Source organism: Rhinoderma darwinii, chromosome 4 (assembly GCF_050947455.1).
Source record: "Rhinoderma darwinii isolate aRhiDar2 chromosome 4, aRhiDar2.hap1, whole genome shotgun sequence".
NCBI classification, from domain to species: Eukaryota; Metazoa; Chordata; class Amphibia; order Anura; family Rhinodermatidae; genus Rhinoderma; species Rhinoderma darwinii.
In genome coordinates, this window is record NC_134690.1 from 325,403,042 (window position 1) to 325,429,019 (window position 25,978).

Genomic DNA, 25,978 nt, shown 5'->3' on the forward strand with positions numbered 1-25,978 from the left:
CCCAGCTTCTCTCACTGCACAATCACTCTGTATCAATGGGCTGGAACAATGAGAAGTGTGTGATGCTGATTGGTCACTGATTGGTCAGCGTCATACACTTCTCTGTACAACGCCCAGTTGGTAAAAAGCAAAAACACGCCCAGTTAGTCATTAAGAAACTAATTAGCATAAATCTAAAATAGCTCATAATTTGCTCAAAAATCATAGTTTTTCAAAATAAAAACCACTTCTGTTATCTACATTACAGCGCCAATCAGATTATGTAGGAGATAGGGCACTTATAATCTGGTGACAGAACCTCTTTAAAGCCACGAGCACAACCATGGCTGCACGCAATCTCTGTCCCTCTCTACCTCTCTCGTCAGCCTGCTCCCCTGTACATCTTTTCTCAGTCTATATTACAAATTTTGAGAGCTACATGCATTAACGCTGTTAAAAAAAACATTTTCATTCGGATACATTGTAGCAAACTATCAGGTTTGCCTAGACTGGATACAATTGTAGCAAACTTTCAGCTGTATTAGATTTGTACAGGGTTTTAGCTTCTGGATGAAAACAAGAATGTTCCCATTCACCGCAACAAGCAGAGATCTTGAAAAAGAGTCAAGAATTAAAGATTGAAATGTATTGTTTTGTTCTCTAACCTAAAGTAGTTCTGAATTCTAAATCTTAAAGGGGTATTCCAAGAATTGACAATTATCGACGATCACGAAAACGGGAGTCCTGAATCCCTCCTTTCCTCCTCACTGCTCGTCTGCAGTGAGTAGGGCATTAAATAGAGTGGCAGTTGAGCATGCGTGCTGCCGCTTCCTTTAAAGTCTATGGGAATGACGGGAACAGCCATCAGACCCATAGACATTGATTGGAGCGACGGACACATGCCGAACCACAGTTGCATTTAAGCTCCTCCTCACTACTGGGCGCAGTGAGTTAGAATGTGACGTCCGGGTCCCCGCACTCTCGCAATCGGTGGTCGTCCCAGCGTTCAGACAATTATCATCTATCATGTGGATAGGCAATAACTATTGTCTCTGTTAACTTTAAATATTATTTTATTCTTTGGTATCTACTGCGTTTCACAATCTCTCATCGCAGTTAGTAGGGCCTTAGATGAATGAATCTAGATATTTGGACCAACAGCTAGGGGCTGTCTATTTTCAAGATGCTGAGATGCATGTTATCACTAATCTAGCAGAACAATTGTTATCCTCTCACAGTGACTGACCCCAAAAGACAGATACTGAGCAGCAGAAACAAGAGGCGCTCTGCTTCTACACAGTTTATTTCATCGAAACTTCCTTGCTCTCCCAACACACAAGTTAAAATTCATTAAAGCCTTTCATGATTACAGTCCAAGCATAAACTGGAGTGGGAATATATCTGTGAAGCGCTGGATGGTAAAGAAAACTTTTCTGACATTGCAACCGGCAAAAGATGACGTAATGAATGTAAAGTTAAATCTGTAATGGCAATCGATACTTTTGATGGCAAGTTCATTTATAAGCGGTGGCAATCATAAAGTTCTTAATACTTGGGTACTCTAACAAAAGGTCAGATCTATCAAGAAGATTAAAGGTTACCACATATTATTCCACTCTGGCTGTAATGAAGAATAGCTGCCTCACACTGTCGTAATAAGGATGAAGAATAAAATACAGGTATATACTAGGAAAGGTTCTGTATAATCAATATTTTGTACACTGCGCTTTGATTATAATTGTGAAAAGTTTGTGGTTTGATTATATATATATATATATATATATATATATATATATATATATATACTGCTTGACCTACATTGGTTTCATGATTTATGGCTTGGTTTTTAATTGACAATATGCTAGTCTACAGGTACATATATCATGGATAAATATAAAAAAAAGCCAAATGATCAGCAAACCAAAGAGTTAAACGATCAACCTCCCATTAAGTGCAGCAAACAAAAAATGCTGCATTTTTTATATAGTCTCTCAAGCGCCCCGCTCATACACAATGTTAGGGTCCCAATACAGGGCTTAACAATGTACGATCTATGTAATGTGCACATCTACAATGCACATAGACAGATCAAATTCATTTTAAAATTGAATAACCATAGTAGAAAATCACAGATTAAGCAAACCTGTATGTGACCACCAATGGACATTTCATGCTTGGGTAGGAGGCGATGCTCCTTTAAACGTCTTAGAGACAAAATAAATGTCTCAATACATTCATTACCAGCCACTTGTAATTGGCAATTATTTTATCTGTGAATGGAAAGACTGATTAGACATGGCAATAATTTCAACAGATATAACCTTGAGGTTACACAGCTGCTTCAAGAAATGGCTTCTGATGTCTGAGGCTCTTCTCCAGGAAAGTGTGACTTCTGGTTAGAGATGATTAGGGAAGATGAGCTCTGCGCTAGGATCAGCTGCTCAGGTGTCACGTGAAAAAAAAAAAAGAACAATCTTTATGGGCCATTTCACAAAGCACCTGGTAGAAAAAAAGTCTAAAGGCTAAAGCTCTAAAAGCTGAGCAAAAATTTGTATGGGTGTACGTACACAGCCAAACTGAAGCGACATACTAATAAGTTATTTGACAACAGTCAGACTACGAGCAATAAAGGACATGGGCACCATGATAAATCTTGGCTGAATTATAATAGATAATACAATAATGGATAGTGGAGAGTGCCCGCACATATCAGGTCAACTGATCCCCATTTCTCCTCTTTCTTACTCACTGGGAAACGTAGAACGTTTAGACTATATACTAGGGATATCCCACACTTCTATTGTTGGAATACCCCTTTAAGGTGCTGTGGCCAGACACTGGTCATGGCCAATGATCAGTCCAATTCTGCGCGTCTTTGATATAGAAACTAGATTGTGGTCCATGGAGATACAGGATAGCACAATATCTACAAAAATGATTTTACAGGCCAGAGTTAGGGATATGACAAGTCTCAGTCTTCGGCAGGGCTGCGAGCATACTCAACGGGATTAGTGGTCTAGACTACATGTTCCTAGAAATGGGAAGCAGTGGTTGGTTGCCCTGCCTATGAACATTTCTATCTCCATAATAAATACCCTTTAATGATATTACGGAGTCGGCTCCTTATGAAGCTCTTCTCGACATGACATCACTACTCGTCAGCATTTACACTATAGAGAAATACACCGCATGCCCTCTATTTTCTGCAATAAACACTAGCTTTCAGCTATCATTTGTATGGAGATGGAATAGAAGAAATAAATCTATATACAAAGTATCGTCATTTGTCCATAATGCCTTACATGTGAAATGCTGTGGATGAGGTCATTGATTTTTTTATTTTTATTTTTTTTATTTGCTATTCATCTAATAATAGAAGTGGCAATAACATTTTCTGTTACAAAAGAATTCCTACTAATGTTGAAACCTGTCTGTGTTTAATATGCATTTGCACTTCAAAATAACAGGTTCTGTAATATATTGCAAACATCTGCCAATATGGTAGCACTACGCTTCCGTCTCTACTATTTCTCTTTTCGGCTTTCTCTGTGTAATTTTACCTATTGATTTGTGAACAGAAAAAGAAAAGATATAAGGCACACAACTAGAGAATTTTTTTTTCCCTACGTCAGAAAGTCAGTCACAAGTACCGTAAGTGTTTTCAAGAAAATTAAGTAGAATGTTCAGTTATCTGAGAAATAACAGAATGAAAGGTACGTAACATCATTGATATTACTGAAGAATAGTACAATGGAAAGATACAAAGTCAGGAAGCTGAAAATATAAATATCTAGATAATAGAAGAAGAAACAGCAACACTCCAAGATTCTGAATAACAGTGAAGTTCATTCACATGTGCAATGTATTTTGAGAGCGGCACTCCAAATGTTGGCATGATCCAAATGTTACGTTTATTCATCCATAATGGACAGGCAACGTTTCGACTCTACCACAGAGTCATTTTCAGGCTCTCTCTTTGCCATATATTGTTATGATCCTGGCTTGGAGGTCAACCTGATGCGCTGAGCACCCTTTTGGTATTTAAAATCCTTTACATGGTGCCACCCTACTACTCAGAAACCTGGTTTAAATTAATATTTGCACCTCACTGATAGGAACTGCAGAAAATATAAGATATTTGTGCATCCCTCTGTTGGGAACTACATATTAGACTATCGCTATTAGGGAAATTGCATCAGAGAAAAGTATTGCGACATTCAATAGAAAACTTGATTTGGGAAACCATGCTCCAGCTCAGCCAGTCTTTTGTTTAAAGACTGCTTCATCAGATTGTGCACCTTTATCTTGGAAGTGTTAGGCTACACTTACATCACACGGCTGTTTTCAGAACAATAAAGTTCTATGGGTGTATTCACATGGTCGTTTTTTTTAACGGCCTGTGAATATCGGCCTTCGAAAAATAGGACATGTCCTATTTTTGGCCATTTTCACGGCCAGACGGCTCCCATATAGGGCAATGGATCAATTTTTAGCAGCCATTTTTCAGGAAACAATCCTTGTAACGGCCGGTAAAAACTGATCCTCCCCGCACACAACGCTACTTTGAGAGCTGAGTCCGGGGAAGCCCTTGACATTACTGCCCATATAGGGACAGTTAAGTCAGTGCTTCCGAATATGGAATCCCCGGTCAGAGCATCGCAAGATCTCTGGCCGAGGACTCCAGTCTTGTAGATAGCACCCTCCATATAGATAGCACCCCACTGCCTGAAGATAGCAACCCCCCCATCCCTCTTAGATAGCACCACTGTAGCTCCATGTAGGAGCGGAATTCCCAGTGGTCAGACCCCGCTCTGGCAGGGGATTCCGCTCCTGGAGAAGCCCCCGGCGTCACTATCCATATATGGACAGTGACGTCAAGGGGTTACTCCTGGAGCGGAATCCCCAACCCGCTCTGGCAGGGGATTCCGCTCCTGGAGAAGCTCCCAGGGTCACTAGCCATATATGGACAGTGACGTCAAGGGGTTACTCCTGGAGCGGAATCTCCTGCCCGCTCTGGCAGGGGATTCTGCTCCTGGAGAAGCCCCCGGCGTCACTAGCCATATATGGACAGTGACGTCAAGGGGTTACTCCTGGAGCGGAATCCCCGGCCCGCTCTGGCAGGGAATTCCGCTCTCCTGACGTCACTCTCCATATATCTACAATGGGCACTGTGGCACTAGCATTTTATAAGTCGTCACTATGTCACTTTATATGTGGGCACTGTGGTACTATGTGGGCACTGTGGCACTATCTACAGTGGGCACTGTGGCACTATCTACAGTGGGCAGTGTGGCACTATGTGGGCACTTTGGTACTATGTGGGCACTGGCCCTAGGTGGGCATTATCTACAGTGGGCACTGTGGCACTATGTGGGCACTGGCATTTTATATGTCGGCACTATGTCACTTTATATGTGGGCACTGTGGTACTATGTGGGCACTGTGGCACTATCTACAGTGGGCACTGTGGCACTATGGGAGCACTGGCCCTATGTGGGCATTATCTACAGTGAGCACTGTGGCACTATCTACAGGGACATTGCAGCACTATCTACATGGACACTGTAGTGTTTTCAGGGGGTTGGGACAAAAAAAAACCCTGACAAATTAAATCCATCCTTTTTTTTTTTTTTTTTTTTTAACGGCCATTAAAAACAGACAGGTGGACTGGAAATTGTTGAAAATTTAGAGACACACTGATGCAAAATGGCCATGAAAAGCTGATAGTTGATCAGTTTTTAATGGCCATTTTTTTTCCACTGTCGTGTGAATGTAGCCTTAGGGCCTGTTCACATCACCGTTGCCCTTCCGTTGAAATGTTCTGTCGGAGGTTTCCGTCGGGTTAATCCCTCAACGGAAAGGCAAACGGAAACCTAAGCTTCCGTTTCCCTCACCATTGATATCAATGGTGACGGAAACCTTGCTAAAGGTTTCCGTTTGTCACCTTTGTGACAAGGTTTTCTGTTGTTTTGACTGAATCAATAGCGCAGTCAACTGCGCTATTGATTCCGTCAAAAACTACGGAACCCTATCACAACGGTGACAAACGGAAACCTTTAGCAATGTTTCCATCACCATTGATATCAATAGTAATACAAACAGAAGCTTAGGTTTCCGTTTGCCTTTCCTAACCTGAAGGAAACCTCCGACGGAACCCTCAGTGGAAAGGAACGGTGATGTGAACATAGCTTTATGCAACTTGCTGACAAGTAAAGAAACCGTGAGTTATTTGTCCAACTGCACTACAATCTCCTGTCAATCATTTGCACTACACCACCAAGGGCACCCTACCTTTCACCAGCCAGGAGACGTTTACACTGGGTGTGCCCCTGGGGGAACAACTACCACTATCATCTAAGTGCAACCCCCTCATAGCTGTGCCAGCCCCAGGAGTGTGGGAGGTCTAGTGAAGATGGGCCCTGCCACAGTGACCACCACGATAGAGGACTACAATTCCCAACATTCTGCCTACTAGCTGTCCCTCTAGGTCAAACCACACTCCCATTGAGTTACTGGATATATATATATATACAAAAATAAAGAGCAAAGAAGGAGACCTCAAAAGAAGGAGGAATTTATTCACCAAAATCTATCTTTGTCTATTTTTGTATATATATGCAGGGTGCTGTCGCCATTTTTTGTCTGCTATATATATATATATATATATATATATATATATATATATATATATATATATGTATACATAGGTAGAGATAAGCAGCACTCTGCGACAGATTCCTACACGGTAATGGGTGCAAGCAGGTAATCCAGATCCGTGGATTATAAGACATAAACGAAAGAAATCCCACAACGTTTCCGTCCTGCTATAGGACCTTGCTTGAAAAAGGTCCTATAGCAGGACGGAAACGTTGCAGCTGTTGACTGAATAAATCACATACTTTTTCCAACCATCGGAGTGCTGTGGGATTTCTTTCGTTTATATATATATGTATATATAACAAAAAGACAAGAGCATGGAAGCAGCACTCACGAAACAAAGTGAAGTTTATTCACCCAACAAATGCATTTGTTGGGTGAATAAACGTCACTTTTTTTCGTGAGTGCTGCTTCCATGCTCTTGTCTTTTTGTTATACATCATATGGGGAGAAGTCACTCCTATCATTTGAAGCTTAGCACAGACCATTTATTTGGTAATTTGCACTTGTGCTGCTCCTACCTGCCTTACTATTTTATATATATATATATATATATATATATATATATATATATATATATATATATGTATGTATATAAAAATATATATGCATATCGACTCTAGGAGGAACAGCAAGCACATATCTAACCACTATTACATTTTATCTATATCCAATAGAATACGTACTAGGCACAAGGAGAATATGTACGTCATAGACAGAGGTTTTGACCGTCGATCATCGTCAGCCATTAATTTTAATGTTCAGCTTCCAATTATACATTACCCCTGAAGTATCTGGCCAGACCCACGGTGATCAGCAGGCCGGCTTAAGTTGTGAAAGGAGTTTTTTTCAAGAGACACCCGAGTGCTGATTAGAACTGCTGTAAAATTGGATCCAAATACACAACATTTTTTTCTTCTTTATTGACTCTCTTTAAAAAATTATTAGTGTATGGAGGACGTTAGGCTATGTTCACATCTGCGTCAGGGCTCCGTTCCGTCTGAGCTTTCCGTCGGAACGGAGCCCTGACTGACACAAAATGAAACTGTTTCCGTTTACATTACCATTGTTTTCAATGGAGACGGATCCGGTGCCAATGGTTTCAGTTTGTCTCCGTTGTAAAAGGGTTCTGTCGTTTTGACGGGATGAATACCGTAGTCGACTAGGCTAACGGAGACAAACTGAAACCATTGGCACCGGATCCGTCACCATTGAAATCAGTGATGATGGAAACAGAAACCTACGGTTTCAGTTTGTGTCAGTCATGGCTCCGTTCCGACGGAAAGCTCCGACGGAATGTCGGAAACCGAGCCCTGACGCAGATGTGAACGAAGCCTTACCCAAAAAGTTAAATCATAAATATTTATGACAACAAGCGGACCTTTACCCTTGAAGCATATTATCAGATGATGCAATGAATTATGTATAGAAGGATTAACTGGCAAAATAGAAGGGGATGATACGATATTGAGGAGGATAACATGACAACAATGAATATATAAAAACTGACTGGTTCTCCCGATCACTGGTAACTTCTGTGAACAGAAAACGAATACTAAACTGTTCAATGCCGTTTTCTGCCCATCTGTAATGACCTACGTTCCCACTGTTCTGTATTAATACTGGTGCTGCAGCTGAGTTCACAAAAAGTCATCCAGGAGAAAGTAAAATTGGCCAAGGGTGTTACAAGAACAAATATTCATCAACCACATGTAGTATTTATGAAACAACGGATACAAGAGAAAAGCAAAGTTCACCGGGGTGTACAAAGTGTATGGTAAACTTTACAAATACCCTTGTTCTCCTGTTTAATGTCAGTGAACAAAACATTGCTATTATTCTGAAACCAAGCCCTAAGGCAAAATTCAAGGCTTCAACACAAATCCTTTAACATACATAGTTTGTGGTGTTTAACATTTCCGTAAATGAAGCGTGGAGGCAGCCTGAGACTTACACGATACAGCGAAAACAAGGCGGAAAATGGACACATCAACACAGCTAGGCCACATCCGTGCCCATGTCAGCGGAATACTAACTAGGTGCATTTCTATTTTATTATGGTGCTGCAAGCTTTGCTCGCTCTATATCATCTATTTATTTTCCCCTACGGTGAAAGCTGCTCGTACTAAGTTCCCTCATTATAAAAACTCTATAAAACAAAGTTACATAGAAAATCATGAGGAATTTATATCATATCTTTACCTAACATCTCTGTTGGGAAAATAATCCTAGTTCTAATTATGTAGACTTAAAAAATGGAGAAAAAACAACTCGTCTTGCCCTCACAAAGATGTCAAGTTGTATAGCTTACGTTTATGAGACTTCCCGATTATTAAGTACAATGTAGAGCTGTATCTTACATCGAGCGCACTATTGTACTGTACGTTTTTAAGCTACGGGTCAGGCTCGTGTCACCCTTAAACATGTCTCTACGCCACTGTGAAATACTGCGTGCCGCAGAGTTTTTACATTGCAGAATAATTGATGGTAAACTGTATGGTACTTTCTAATTATAACTATCCCAGTACTAAAAAAAAATTTATTCATGGGAAACACTATGACTGTCCTGCAGAGCACCATATGGAGACTTATGGTTATAACTACGATAATATATTCAGAGAAATTAAATGGATAATCCAATGTCAAGATACTATAAGTATAGTAAGACTACTTCATTTTCAGGGTTTAAACCATTGGTCACCACAGGGGAGAACGTCTCTATCTGGGAGGCTAGGGATCACATAAAGAAGACTCCTAAAAGGCTGGAGCTCATGGGAGGATCTGTTGTGATGTTACAGCCATCCAATAGATCAGTATCCCACTGGGGCCAAGGTCTGAGGGATTATTAGAGCTTTAGGCCATGTGCATAGAGTATGTACTATGAAGCCGTGGACACAAAGCCTGTACGTGCCAGAGCATGGTATGGTGCCCCAGTACAGCGTTGTGTTACAGAAAATAACTCCGAATTACGACGTCCTCTGGAACAAGGCACAGTTTTTAGGTTTTTTTTCCCCAGAAAAAAACTATGGATGCTAAATTACCGTTCAGTACAACGCGGAGGATGCTTGTACCCATATTGCAGTAGTGTGTATGAGGCCTTACTGCAAGTATAGCTGATTATATTCTTCGAAAAAAAAAAAAAAAAACCTAAGTAATGACGTACGATGAGGTAGTAGTAGTAAGATGAAACAATTGACCTACAAATAGAATGATCTATATGATTATTGTAACACCCAGGAATTTATGGTCATTACATAGAATCTAATTTAAATGATGTAATTGTAGTGTGAGCATCTGTCAACGTTTATAAGCCCCTCATGGTAACACAGCGCCCCCCCCCCTTTTTCCTCCAGTTCCTTTTATGGTCACTAATTAAAGGTCATTTGGTTTAACCCTCTTTTTCCCCTATTTTTTTTGGTACTTACCTGTATGAGGTCAAGTTCAGGTCAGTGGTGCCCCACCCACTTGGTCTTGGCACGCACAGGTTCTGGAAAATTCCTATGTGGCGGGAAAATCTGGTGTTTTCATTGGTTCCCTTTGGTAAAAAGGCGGGAATTTTGACTATATATTCGCAGGTTTTGGAGTGGTCTGCTGCCCATCCGAGTTGGATGAAGAAGAGGAACATCATCGCCCCATCCCCCTCCCTTTTATTGTCGCGGTATCTTGTTAGTGGGGGGTTAGTCGCCCAGTTTATGGGTGGACAAGGTCATGAATTATTGGTATAATATTTATTGGTTTTTAATATTTATTAAAATATTTGGTATTTATTAGTTTATTAATATTTATTTATTCTATTTATTATGTATCCCCTTAATGAATACCGCAGCCATTTTATTCCATCTGCATTGTCTCTTGGTCTTTATTAATTACGTTTTTAGTATGTGTGTTTGGAAGGTTGGGTGGCGCTTGTGTTACCATGTAACATGCTATGGGCGGAAAAAATGGTGCAACTTTTTCAAGTTAAACAACAAAATTTGCAAGAAGAAAAAAATTTGCAAACAGTTACGGTACATAAAAAATGACTGTAAAAAGAAGTGTATTGCGATAGACTGTGGTTGTAGTCCCAGCCTCATAAAAGCTTAGCAAGCATGACTTTGTAGAAGGAAAATGCCTGCTGAGGACACTGTTCACACTGGCATCATGGTTTCTAAAGGATCCTCAATGTATATGATAAATCCCTTGTCCTGATTAGGTCCATCGGCTAGAATAGATAGGCAGAATAGCCAGACTGACTGAACAGAACCTAAACCCCAATGTAAACAGAGTCTTGATTTTATAAAGTCAAAAAGATAACGGAACGGTTTATGAACAATTATTGCCACCTATGGAATAAGGAATATATTAGAAAAGGCATAGTTCGTACATAAAAAACATTAGAGGACAATAAACTAAAAAGATGAACACTTGAATGCAAACATTCTGAATACAATTAGATACAATTGTTGAATGACAGAAAGCCAGCGCTGTGCGAGCTAATAAAGACACACGTCTTCAATTAATTCTCCTTTTCAGCAGTAGGCCTGAGCCCGGATTCAACTTGCATTTAAACCACTAATCCCACAAATGGCCCTGACCCCACGTTAGAGAAAACTAACCACAAAAAAAATTTCCTCTTTAATGTCCAAGATAAAATACGTCATTTAAAAAAAAGAAAAAAAAATCCCCATTCCTTTCTCAAAGCACCCCGGAAACTAGTAATAGAGTCTTTGAAGCCCACTTGAACAAGAAAGAGGTTTTACTCGCAATTAAGGGGATTACACGGAGCTATAATTGCTAAATTCTTTGCTTCATCAATTACTGGAAGGAAAATCACCCAAGACAAGATAAAGTCAGTATTTCTTCGTACTAGTGCTGCCCGGATTGCGTTACTAGTAATACTTACCCATCCAGTCATGAATATTATCAGGCTAAATGAACCACAAAATGCATCCAGTTAATATATAAACATTTCAAGCGCAGCCGGTTATTTTTGCATTACGTTCTGTATGTTCTAATGGATGATCATGATCAACAGCTGCCACCGAAGAACCGCAAAATCCAAGTTACTAGTTATTACGGTTTACGCCAATTGCCACGGGGAGAAGCTTAAGTGCCTGAATTAATGGTGATATGAGTAGCAGCAAAATGAAAACCTATATTTATTTTCCACCTGCAAGGAGATGGCGGTGATATACAATATGCAGGGAGATGTATTCATGTAGTGCAAGCTGTCAACCACTGATGTGAGACAAAGAAAAATGGATAGTGGATTCATGTTTCAGAAGGAACTCTGAATGCATAATGTGTAACATGTATTTAGGAAGTTAATTATTTACAGAACAAGATTACAGCGGGCAACGTGTCTTTAATAAAGGCATCTAAATAGTGAACTCCGGAAATCGCAGACCATTCGTTACTATAGGAGCATTAGCTGCAGGGGACACACCGAAATCTTGAGAAGATATTCATATAGTAAAAAACAGTGGTGCATTTATAGGAGACACAGCTGGTGACAAGTGAACCCTAAGGCTGGGTTTGCACGTAGCGTAAACGCTGCTGAATAACGGGATTCTGTGCGTAAATTCCACAGCACTTATTTGAACAAATCTCATGCACCCGCTGCAGAATAAATCCGCAGTGAAACCGTTTATAAATTGAGCTGCGTTGCATTTCTTAAACCCGCATGTCAATTAATGCTGCAGATTCGCTGCTCTTCTGTTGCAGGGTGCCCCCAATAAATTCAATGGGGATGAGAAATCTGCAACAAATAACCAAGTTTTGTGACTTTTGCAGCGAAAACTATTCTACCGCAAAACTCCGGGCGGAATTCATTGCGGGTTCGAGGTCGGATATGCTGCATACTTTTACGCAGCGTACCCGACCTGTGGGAACTCAGCCTAAGTTGCAGGAGGGTTGTGATATATCATAGTAACTGCACAATGAAGTGACTACACTTGATTTTTGCTACATCTATTTTATTTCTGGTGCATGTGAAGTCATAAGTTAGGTGTAGCTTTTACACTGGAGCCTAGAAAAGCACAGGCTGCTATGCTTTCCGTAGCACAAATACGTGTATATTATAAGGAATACATTTTCTTCTACAACAAAATGTTCATAAAAATGTAATTTCTCAGAAACTTGCCACTGTTCGAATATTACATTATTATTACTCATGGCTTTGCCACCAGCAATCTTCCAATTCCTGCACTAATGGGAATGGACAGATGTAAGAACTAGAGGGTGCTTGACCCCTGGGAGGTAGGAAGAGGGGAACATATGGACAACAAACATAGTCATGTATATACCATCTCAGTAGAGCATATTTTATAAATTAAGATAAGTTTAGGTAGGTTTACATGCCCATAAAACGAAAAATCGTGAACTTTTTGAACTGTATTAAAAAGCTATTCAAAGCTATTGCTCATTTTTAGATAAAGCAAGGACACTGAAACTGGGACTATGGATGGAAAAATAAACGGATCATTGTGACACTAATGAAAACAAGTGAACTATATAATAATGTCTGGGACCTCCATTATGGTGCTGTGCACCTGTCCATCAAACCAACCAAGCACGATAGTGGGCAAGGCAGCAGAATGGATGAGGCGCAGAAAAGCTGTGCTCTCAGGCTTTGCACCAGCAATAAAGCTTCTCATTGTATGGCTCCATTTCCCAGAGATTTGTTCTGCTGCCCAGACTAGAAAAAAATTAGAGGTGACTGTTCCCATAATAAAATCAAATGGGCCACCAGAGAGAAGCAACATCCAGTAGACTGTATGAGGCTGTCAATGTGTCTACTGATGCACGTAAAGTCCCTTTTCCCCATGTCCTGAGGTGACCTTCATCGGCTAAGCTGTATGGTGGCAGACATATGCTGATGTGTTATCTATTGTCCACACTACCATTATTAGGTGCAGTATCTCTGCCCTCTGTCACTTTTGGAGAACAACCAGTAATACTGAAAAACATCACATAATGAACTGTTATTCTGAAATCAGATGTCCTACAATCGGAGCTTGTTGACCTTCGAAGCCACTGACTGTAAAATGACATTATTAGTTGTAAATCTTCATAATAGCTATACTCCTAAATTACTTTATTAAACAAAAAATGATAATTCTATGCATGAAAAAGGTGATTAAAAAGAAAGATTTCCATGGAGTGAATTGATGAATTGCGCCATTTCTTAAATTATCTCGGAATATTAGTGAAGTCTAAGCTGACTTGACATATTTGTTTTAAAATTAAATCTAGCAATGATAGTAAGGTTTATATAATGCTGAGAAGAAGCAAAAAGATTCAAACATGGGATTGCTACAAAACAAACTGACTGAGGCCTCATGCACACGAACGTAAAAACGCCCGCAATTATGGGCCGTAATTACGGGCCCATAGACTTCTACTGGCGTACGGGAAGGTGCCCGGGCCGTTGAAAAATATAGAACATGTCCTATGTCAGGCCGTAATAAGTCTATGGGGCTCCCGTAATTACGGGTGGCTACGTGTGTGCACCCGTAATTACGAGAGCAATGCTAGGCGACGTCAGGGGATAGTCACTGTCCAGGGTGCTGAAAGAATTAACTGAAACGGCAGTAACTCTTTCAGCAGCCGGGACAGTGACTACCGCTGGAGTTAATAGTATTAAAAGTTAACTTACCCAGAACTCTTCTTCCTCCAGTCCTGCCTCCCGGGATGACGTTTCATCCCATGTGACCGCTGCAGCCAATCACAGGCTGCAGCAGTCACATGGATTGCCGCGTCATCCAGGGAGGTCGGACTGGATGTCAAAAGAGGGACGCGTCACCAAGACAATGGCGGGGTACGTATGAACTTCTTTTACTAACAATCGCTGCGTTCTGCCGCGGAAACTCTGGTGACAACGGGTCCGTAATTACTGTCACGGGACCGTAAATACTGGTGGAACACGGGTCGAATACGGGTGACAAAGTACCCGTATTTACGCAAGTTTTTACGGGAGGAAAAAAATACGTTTGTGTGCATGAGGCCTTATTGACACGGCCGTCTTCTTTTTCCGTGAGATACGGACCATATGTCAGCCGCATTTCCCGGAAGGAACACAGTTCAGGGAGCCGTACTCCTAGCATCATAGTTCTGTATGACGCTTGGTTCCCTGCCTCCCCGCGGGAATACAGTCCCATACTGTAATCATGTTTCCAGTATGGGACAGTGGTCCCGCGGGGAAGCAGTGACTCACAGCATTATGGATGACTATGATGCTAGGAGCCCAGCTCCCTGAACTGTTTGGAAATGAGACCGACATACGGTCCGTATCTCACGGACCGAACGGGTCCGAAGATGTGAACATTTTCTGCTCACAATATCCAGGAAAAAATAAATACCAAGGATACTCAAGATTTCCCATGTCTGATACGGCTGCTGTGTTTTTTTTTCAGACAGTTATTTAATCTAGTTTTCATGTGGCGTGTCTATGAAAACCACATTGGCTAAATGCCCCATTTTTTCAAAAACTCATAAGAGAAAAATTGTCAGAACCCGACGACTTTGGCGGAACCAGAAAACTATTTTATGTGCATGGTGATCTCCTGACAGCAGTGGTCAGAGAAAATAGGGATCTGGCAAGCTAAAGATTAATATGCCCTATCCTGGGTTCCTGCCAGAAAACTACTGCTGCCACGGTGGACTGGCAAGAGCCTATTACCCTCTAACCATTGACAATTATACATGCACGTGCGGCTGAGCTGAGTGTGCATTTTATGGTGGAGTTGGAAGAAATAGCTATCGTTCGAACCAAAACTTATTTCAAGTGTATAGCCAGATTTTGTCTCTGTTCACACCGATGTCCTTCTGACAGGTTTCTATTGCCTCTGATAAGCAAAATAAAGCCGGCTGCAGTACTAATGGACATTTAATATAGGATAGGCTTTGTGCCATAACACAAAATCTGAACTTGTCTTTAGTATTTCATGTGGAGGCATACAGTTTTTTTTCTGTCAGATTATGTAGGAATCCAGCAATAAAAGAATTTGTGCCATAGTCCATCAAATACTGTACGTACAGAAGTATTCTCCCCTAGTAGCATTGTGAACACAAGAGAAGACAGTTCCTTGAAACATAGGAATTTATCCTTCTTTATTCTCTCAATTAATTATAAGAGGCATAAGAATGAGATGGACTACAGTTAGATCTATAGGTGGATGCATCTACACTTTCTATACACACAATCATACTACATTTCATTACACACAATGCATAAAATATCATGCAACAAGTTTAGGTGACATTACCCCTTGGGGCCTCAGAATAAAGACACACTACGATTTAAGAATCAGATTAAACAAATGTATTACAAAATTGCAGAATCACTGGTCTGCTTAAAGGGATTGTTTCTAGACAACCCCTTTAACAAGTGAATCCGGCCTGACAATCAGGTGATCGATGTTGGTTCGGCTCCATAAATCCGCAATGCTCAGCTGTTAGCCACTGCAGGGCAAATGTAGTATTACATTAAAATGAATAGTAACCATATTATACATGACCAGGTGGGAGTCACTCTTATTAGGCAGCTCATAGAGGAGGGTCCAAAGAGCGCCCCCCTCATCTTTAATGTCCATATACCCCAATAGGGAATATGGAGAGGGGCTGTCTTAAAATAAATAGTTTTTTGTGATAGTTATAGGTAATTTTTCTATACATGTAATGAATTACCTCTCCGATATATCTCTTCCATAAAGAGCACGTTACAGTACATCAATTCATGTATTTGTCTATCTTAATACAGATCGACATTATGCAGGCAGCTGAAACTCTGTTTAATTAGAAAAATGATAATTCATGGTGACAAGTGCACTTGAAGAGCTGAACCGCAACTCATTTAAAGAAATTCAGCTTTGTTTTGTCAAAAACTTCTGTTCTGATCACATTGGAATATTTATTTACTTAGAAACTTTGGGATGAAGTGATTTACAACTGGAATGCGCACTGGTAAGTAGAACGGTTCATTACGTCGGCATTTAGCCCATAATTACAATCAACGTTCTATAAATACTTTGCAATTGTAATCAATGGTGATTTGATAACGAGCTGATGGTACCTTTCACTCACTCTATTATATGTGTCAATTTCATTGTGACAGCTTTAGAACGTACAGCATGATATTCCACTTTAATGTAGGACGTAGGGATCATTGAGACAGATGTTTTCAAGGTACATAAGTTGCCTTTCTTACACAGTAAGTTTTTCTTGATTACAACATACTTTGTGTTTTTGACAACTATCACAAAAAAACAAGTAAAACAATCTTTCCTTTTAATTCGTTTTTGTCTGCATGCTAAACATGTATTTAGTGGCATTTATCAAATGAATACTAGAAGTACAACTAGAGAGGGGCAGTGATTCTTGGTGGCCAACTATTCATCCAGGACTGCTGTGTATAGCACAGATGTAACCTATTGTGTACAGAGCCATTTATTCCAACTTGTATACAGCTGTTTCAGGCATAATAGCTTTCATCAGATTGTCATTTTGGCCTCCGCCGGGCTGGTATACGTCAGAATAACTTTTTTTGAAGGATGGAATAGCGTAGTAGACTACGCTATTCCATCCTGTAGGATCCTGCGGAATCCATCACAGGTTATGTTAAATGTATACACCGGCTACCTGTAGTAATATAACGGTCTACTGGGATTACCCCAGGGAAGCTCTGGTGATGTAGCTCCCCGGATGGGATAAAAGGCAGCCGGGGACAATCAACAGGAAGTACTCTGCCCTGGTACTCCTGAGGCCCTGTGAAAACTCCTAAATGTCACTGTATAAGGTGACAATTAATACCATATAGAAAGAGACCTAATAGTGCTTGTCATTTAAACAACCTAGGTGCATACCTAAAGCAGTAGACTTTAGAGGGTAGCATTGATATTTCCCTAAAAACTGACAGACAATGCAGCATTTCTTACTGGAACAAAAGTAACAGCACATTTAAAGAAGAATACATCCAATTTCTAATTTTTGAACCACAAATTGTACCACATACAATACTACAGATAAATACATTAAAAGTGCCTCCGGTGCTCTGGCCTGGGACTCCGTAGTTGAAAACCCCCGATATAAGTGTCCATATATGGACAGTGATATCAAGGGTTTACCAGGGCTGGAATCCTGGGGAAGCTCCCTGAGGTATACGTTTAATGTAGACTTCTGACGGATGCCATACAGTGGTATCCATCACACATAGACTACCATGTTAAAACAAAATGTATACATATTTTTAGCGGATTCCTCAGGATAAATAGTGTAGCCCACTTCGTTAATCCATCTTCCAAAAAAATGGTATATTGACGTGTACCAGCCCGAAGGAGGCCAAAAGGAAACTCTGTTGCCTTTCGTCGTGCTAGTGGAACCCCATGGACACATTTAGCGTATTTGTCGGAAGTTTTCCCACTGTACACGTTAAATAAAGGGTAAAAGCGTGATGTGAATCAGGCCTTAATTTCCGGGCATGCAGAACATTAAGCTCTGGACATTTCTCCCTGCTATATGCAAATGACAACATCACTGCAAAGGTGCCATAACATTGTTACATGAGCTTGTATCTCCACAACATCCTTTTAAAGGGTTAAATTATACAAGAACGTTTAGTTACTTGATTGTGGGCCAATTTATTTTACATTAGTTTGTTTTCTATAAGGTCAACTACACAGATGATTTCTAATCTCGGAATATCATTGCCTTTGATTACTACATTTTGCAATTTAATTGCATCTCATACATTTTGAGTGATTAATTAGGTCTATTGACAATAATAAGATATATACAACTATTCCCTACCAGCTGAAAGTAAGAGATTCTAGACAAAAAAATATTCCCTGAAAGAGAAGACAGCAAATGGAAATGGCCTAGCTCTAATACAAATTGGACAATGTTAAAAATGCAAGGCCAATATTGTTAACTTTGATTTCTACTTTTCCACCAGACTTTGTAGGGGTTACGTGAATTAGAAAATGTATTCTCCTCACATCCATTAGGACAATTTGATCTGGTAGTGGGAGTTACGGATAGGAACCCCTTCTATCAGAGCTATATTCTAGAGGGCAGATGGTAGACCACTTATTTCATTCAGGCAATGCTTTGCATTGTCTTGTTGTTGGGGGACCTGAAACATAAAATTAGTTGTTCACACCTTAGAAGTCATTTAGAGGGAACCTGTAATTTAAAGCATACCTAACCTTTCAAGGGACTTTTCAGAATAAGCTGTCATTTGTGTGTACATGTGGAATAACACTATTTCTAGCCACTAAATGAATTGTATTCTGCATTATTTAGCAGTTTTCCTCTCTGCAAGCTCTCTTCTATATACAGCACACATAGAAAAGGAGAATCCTGCTTTCCTATCTCTATCTATCACATATATAGAAGCTGTAGTAACATAGAGGAGATTATATAGCAGTAATGAGAAGTGTAGTGAGTATCCAGTACGGAGGTAATATAGAAATCTTACCAGCCTATTTGTGTCTTTCTTATTTTGCTCCTGCTTACCCCCCTGATCACCCTTTCCCCCTCCATAGACTTAAAGAGACAGTCCAGTTTTTTAGTTTTTTATTGTGGCCCCGTTTGTAAAGTACACCCGGTAAATGGTAGGACAGGTCATCCTCTTACCGGCTGCTTTGTTGCAGAAATATCCTGGTCGCAATTATGTCAGATGACCGCACTGTGACTGGCCGATTCCTACAGCATCACATAGAAATGCCTAGTGAAAGAGACTTCCGGTTCACACAGCAGACTCTGTAGGAATGGGCAGGTCACAGTGCGGTCACGTGACATAATTGCGGCCGGGATATTTCTGAATCAAAGCACCCGGTAAGAGGATGACCTGCCCTACCTTTTATCGGGTGTACTTTACAAACTGGGGCCACAATAAAGAAAAAAATGAAATAAAAGTATATAGCAGAGAAAATTACTGATAACCATCATTGATACATGAAAAACAGGTCGGCTGATGTGATTTGTTTGGATTTTGCAAAAGCATTTGATACTGTTCCACACAACAGTCTTGTTCTGAAGCTACAGACATAGGGACGGGGGGAACGTGTATTCAAGTGGGTAAAGAATTGGTTAAGGGACAGAAAAAAAAGTCATTATAAATGGAACTTACTCAAAATGGGTTGAAGTCAGCAGCGGGGGTACCACAAGGATCGGTATTAGGCCCCATTCTTTTTAATCTCTTTATTAATTACCTTGTGGATGGGATTAATAGCAAGGTGTCAGATTTTGCTGACGATACAAAACTTTGTAGGATACTTAAAACTCAGCTTAATTATAAAATATTACAGAAAGACCTAGATAAGCTGGCAGCATGGGCAAAAATATGGCAGGTGAAATTGAATGTTGATAAATGTAAAGGAATGCACTTAGGACGCAATAATAGCATTAATTGTAAAGGATCTGCCAGGCACAACTCCTGTGTATACGCCCATAGGTAATCAGTCTGCACCTGAGTCTATGTCTCTGAGACTGACTCCAGCTTCCACCACTCAGGCTGGCAGGCTTAGGAGTGGGAGAGCCTATCGCAGCCTGGCCAGACGGAGCTAGCTCCCGCCCTCTGTCTATTTATACCTGCCTTTCCTGTTCCTCCTTTGCTTCTCGTGTGGTTTCCTGGCCCAGCTACAGCTTCTAACTATTTGATCCTGCTCCATACTGACCCTGGCTTACTGACTACTCTCCTGCTCTGCGTTTGGTACCTCGTACACTCCTGGTTTGACTCGGCTCGTTCACCACTCTTGTTGCTCACGGTGTTGCCGTGGGCAACTTCCCCATTTCCCTTAGCTTTGTGTACCCTTGTCTGTTTGTCTCGTGCACTTACTGAGCGTAGGGACCGCCTCCCAGTTGTACCCCGTCGCCTAGGGCGGGTCGTTGCAAGTAGGCAGGGACAGAGTGGCGGGTAGATTAGGGCTCACTTGTCCGTTTCCCTACCCCCATCATTACATTAATTCATATACATTACATGAAATAAGACTGGGGGAAACGGAAAAAGTGAAGGACCTGGGTATTCTGGTTAATAATAAACTAAGCAGCAGCACTCAATGTCAGGCAGCAGCTGCAAAAGCAAATATGATTTTAGGGTGTATAAAAAGAGAGATAAAAACCCGGGATTAAAAGTAATATTAGCACTCTATAAATCCCTTGTAAGGCCACATCTAGAATATGAAATTCAGTTTTGGGCCCCACATTGTAAAAAGGACATAGGAGAACTGGAGAGGGTTCAAAGGCGGGCAACAAGATTATTAAATGGGATGGGAGGTGTCGCTTACAATGAAAGGCTAGAAAAATTGGGCTTGTTCAGCTTGGAAAAAAGACGTCTTAGAGGGGATCTTATTAATATGTATAAGCATATGTGTAGTCAATACAGAGAACTAGCACATGATCTGTTCCTTCCAATGACTCTACAAAGGACCACGGGACACCCATTGAGTGTGGAAGAAAACTGTTTCAGACATCAATATAAAAAAGGGTTCTTTACAGTTAGAGCGGTGAAGCTATGGAATGCCCTTCCCCAAGAGGTAGCAATGGCAGATACTATGTCAGCATTCTAAAAAAGGCTAGATGCTTATTTATTTACGAATCACATTGAGTGTTATAGTTAATCAAGCAATGAATGACAGTTAATTTATTGAGAAAGGTTGAACATGATGAACCTATGTCTTTTTTCAACCTATGTAACTATGCAACTGGAGTGTCTCTATAAATGCAGCCTGTGTGTTGCTGACTCACACTCTCTCTCTCTGCTCCCTCTTCCTGCTCCGCCTCCCCTCTCCATAGACTTGAATAGTAAACAGTGAAGAGACACACCCCCACCTTCTGCAATCTGTCTGTACTGAGGGACGAACTTTGCTTGACAACAGGAGGTAGGCGGAAGATAACAGGGAGACACCTGGTGGCAATAACTTCACGCAGAATTTGCATGGGTAAAACAACTAAATTTTAACAGTAAGTAAATTACAAAATTGATCTATATCAGGTACACGATTAGAATAGCATAAATTGTTTGAAAAGTTAGTGTCCATTTAAAGTACTATTATATGTTCTCCTCAAGTACCTGCATAGGGAAATACAGCTAAGTAAAACACTTTTGTGTAGCTATGCATATTCAGATAGATACTTGAATAATCCAGATCTTTAGATGATCACTTAGATTACCCCCATTTATGCTGGAGTGACCCAGGGTAAAGAGCCCATTATCCTATCAATTTTCTTTTCGCTACTATACAAATAACTGATTTGAACTGTAATAAGTTACAACATGTTTACACTGCGTGAACTTCATAAATGCTAAGCGCACAATAGGCATCACTTCCCTCATACAATCCCAGGATGCTTCCCCGCATGTGTGATTTAGACTTGCAGCTATTTGCAGCACCCTGTCAATAAAGCAATATCATTTATCCGAATGGAACGCAGCTTCTTATTTGTTCAGCTACATTTGGAAAATATCAGCATCCACGTCTTATCACATACTGCTACCTCCGGCTGATCTCTTTTGATGGGATTTATCTTCTTTAGACTTCAACCACGTCAAAAATCTTTACATGCATGAAAGTTAGTTGCCGCTTTTGATCCTATTTGGGTAATGGGAATAGATAAGACAGTTCGCAGCTTGACCAAAGGACTAAAGAAAAAAATTGTGTTCTCAACAATGAATTCATTTAGAATTAAATGCCGAGCAACTGGTGGATGATTAAATCAGATAAATGAACAACCCCACGCCCACGAATCATTAAATCACCTTTGATGCATCTCCCCTGTCCTTTATTTTTTTTCCTCTTTCTTTTCATTGATGTGCTGCCTGAATGCAAACTGTAATCTTCACTTAAACTGTTAATTAAAGAGATCCAGACAACTTGTAAACCTTCTGAGAGGTTAAAGAACTGAGAAGAAATGTCCTTTTTGTAACCTCTAATTTGGTTACATAGTCCTGAGCAAACTTTTGTGCTGACGCATAAAACTTTCTGCTCTCCAGCCTTTTTATCCATCGTATATTAATGCAAAAAGAAAGACAAAATCCGCTTACCGTTAACACACTCAAAGATGTCACAGCACTTCCCAGGTGTTCCATTGCCTCGCGAGACTATCCGAGGAATTGACCCTGCTTCACATATAGGGAAGCTGCAGTTCCCAGAGAGACATTCACATCTGTGAAAAAGCAAAAGGTGGAGAAAGCGTCAGTGCTACAGCTCCCTTTGTTCCTCGCCAAAATAATTAAGTACCAATTAAACACATTGGGGAACTCCAGTGTACATTAGGTTTTGCCAGCAGATGTCAAAAGAGTCTATTACTTGTACAAGTTCTGGATTATCAGTCAGTGCACAGAATCGGTAGACAACGGGATGCCAAAATCAATAGGCTTTATTCACTGTTTTTACTGAGGGGAAATGAATATAGCTATATCCTTTTTAGCATTAAATATGCCAATGGTCTTATTAGCATCAATTATAGAATCGCTCTGATTAAGGGTATGTGCACACGTGAACTGGCTTTTATGTCTGAAAAGACAGACTGTTTTCAGGAGAAAACAGCTGCGTCGTTTCAGACGTAAAAGCTCCCCCTCGCATTATGCGAGGCGTCTTTGACGGCCGATCATTTGAGCTGTTCTTCATTGAATTCAATGAAGAACGGCTCAAATTACGTTTCAAAGAAATGTCCTGCACTTCTTTGACGAGGCAGTCATTTTACGCGTCGTCGTTTGACAGCTGTCAAACGACGACGCGTAAATGACAGGTCGTCGGCACAGTACGTCGGCAAACCCATTCAAATGAATGGGCAGATGTTTGCCGACGTATTGGAGCCGTATTTTCAGACGTAAAACGAGGCATAATACGCCTTGTTTACGTCTGAAAATAGGTTGTGTGAACCCAGCCTTAAGAAAGCACGTAAGTATTGTCCTTTATGGAGTAACGTGGCACTACTCAGTGTTTTCTGGCTGATGATGTCAATACGTACATAGACATACACATACATGGGGAGATTTATTAAGACTACGCCAGACTTATTAAGAAACAAGCTGGAGTAAAATGCGACAAATTTATTAAGAGACACACGCTTTTAAAAAAATTTGTTGCATCTTCGACTGTCCGTGCAACACTCAATGAAATCTATGCAAGCCGGGAGCTGAAGTAGATTTCTGCCAGGAGCTGGCGTAGATATAATAGTCAAAGTGTCGGGCAACAAGTGGCCACCCCCACTCGGCTGCAACCACTTTTTTAAAAAGGTGGCGAGAGTGGTGGAAATTACACAAAAGTCGCATAAAAATTGTCATAGAGCCGTTGTTAAATTCCCCCCACTGCCCTTTATGTTCTGAGTATACATCACAGGAAGGCACTTAAAACAAAATTGGGTAAAAATTATTTGACTATATGATATAAGCTCAGCAACGTGTCATCAGGGTTGGAGGATATCAGGGCAATTTCAGCTTTGTATTAGTTTTGTCTTCTTTGACATTAAACTTTTTTTGGCCCTGGGGGGATAGATGTGAGCATTGGCACAGAAAAAACAACAAACACAATATGTTACCACTGTTTATAGAGTGAAATCTCCCCAGAAGACCACCTCTTTGCGAAGACCCCTCCTCCAGACCAAACTTTGCTGTGATAGATTTTCCCCAACATTATAGTATATGGAAGCTGCTACTCTATAAGCAGGGCACCCACTAATCTAACAAAAGACAATTTTTTTTTTAGAACATTTTTCAGTGGGGACCCCTTTTGAAAAGACCACAAATTAGACTTAAATGCACTGTAAATCATCTGGATACGTGTACGTGCTATGCCACATTACGGAAACAGGGAGTTTAGGAGGTGGAACTTGGTGCATCAGGTTAGAGAAGCTGCCAACATCGCGACGCATCATTGGGGCAGAGAGAGCAAGAGTAGGAGCATTTCCAGCACCATGGAGCGTCATAAGAAACAAGGGAGAAGGAGGGAGGCTGTTGGAGAAGAGGAAGGTGCAGCACGTGCCATGCTGCACTGAACAGCCCACTGGATTGCTGAGCCAAGGAGCCTGCAGACCGCTGCTAGGGTGTCAAGCTTAGCAGTGAGGGGAGCTATGGAGAGAGGAGCTTGACTGGGAACTTTAAATGAGGGGAGCCAATCTGGTGTACGGTACTCTATAAGAATGAGAGGGGGAAACATGTTGGGGAACACGATTTAGAAGAGAGCCATGCTGGGTAACAGGAATGGGAGGAGAGCAATGCTGAGAACTAGGAATGAGGGTGAGTTCATGCTGGGGAAAAGGAATGAGAGGGGAGCAAAGCTGGTGGCCAGGAATTAGAGGGGAGCCAGGCTGGAGTCTAGGAAAGAGAAGGGAACGATGTTGGGGACTAGCAATGAGAGAGGAGTCATGCTGTGAACTAGGTATAAGAGCGAGCAATGCTAGGGACTAAGAATAAGAGGGGGAGTTATGCTGGGGACTAAGAATGAGAGGGCTGTTTATATATGTGGTGTACATGTTTGCTGACTACATTACACAATTTACCCTTTATATTGTTTACTTTTTGTTCTTTAAGAGGACCACCCCCACGTCAATTTTTCTGTACAATTTTGGGTAATTCGGCTAGAAGAGGTTTCACTGTATATACAGCTGTAGGTATGTAAGTAAATAGATTATTGCAAACAAATACTTATTACCAAAGTGGTGCAATAAAATAAAATAATTTTGATCTTACATTTACTGTACTTAATAATGTGATATTGTATGTACCTAACCTTTTAATAAATCTGACTCCAGTGCATATTTTCCATTGTACACCGTTAGAACACTTGACCTCACACACACAACCTCAGTATGGGTTGTGACAGTATACATTACATTATTTATGTTGGTATGTCATACTTGCCAACAGTCCCGAATTTGCTTCTACTGTCCCTAATTTACAGAGACAGTCCCGGCAAATTACTGTCCCGGGACTTGTCCCGGCAACTGCTATATTCAATTGTATTCACGTCCTCAGGACGCAGATACAATTGAATACTATGGCAGAGCAGGAAACTATCTGCTTCCTGCTCTGCCATTCACTCATGGAGGGAGGGAGAGGGAGCCCCTGACTTCACTGTCCATATAAGGGAAGTGACATCAGGAGCAGCGGAATCCCTGTGCAGTGAATTTCTGACACGATGGTCGGGGATTCCTCTCATAGAGGGAGCCACTGGCGACGTCACTGTCCATATATGGACAGTGAAGTCAGCTGCTCCTTCTGAAGTGCCGGAATCTCTGGCCAGAGTATTGACAACGCTCTGGCCAGGATTCTGCTACTGCAGGAGCCCTTGACGTCACTGTCCCTATATGGACAGTGACGTCAGGGGCTTCGACAGTAGAAGAATCCCCGACGCTCTGGCTG

General features: G+C 40.9%; 1 protein-coding gene across 1 annotated transcript in view; it reads right to left on the reverse strand.

Moving 5' to 3' along the window:
* The window catches only part of CRIM1 (cysteine rich transmembrane BMP regulator 1), a 721,727-nt gene that overhangs the window by 264,308 nt on the left and 431,441 nt on the right, over positions 1-25,978 (reverse strand). Inside the window, exon 5 of the mRNA XM_075862815.1 lies at positions 22,658-22,779. Coding sequence (XP_075718930.1) covers positions 22,658-22,779 — 122 coding nt within the window. The remainder of the gene's footprint in view (positions 1-22,657; positions 22,780-25,978) is intronic.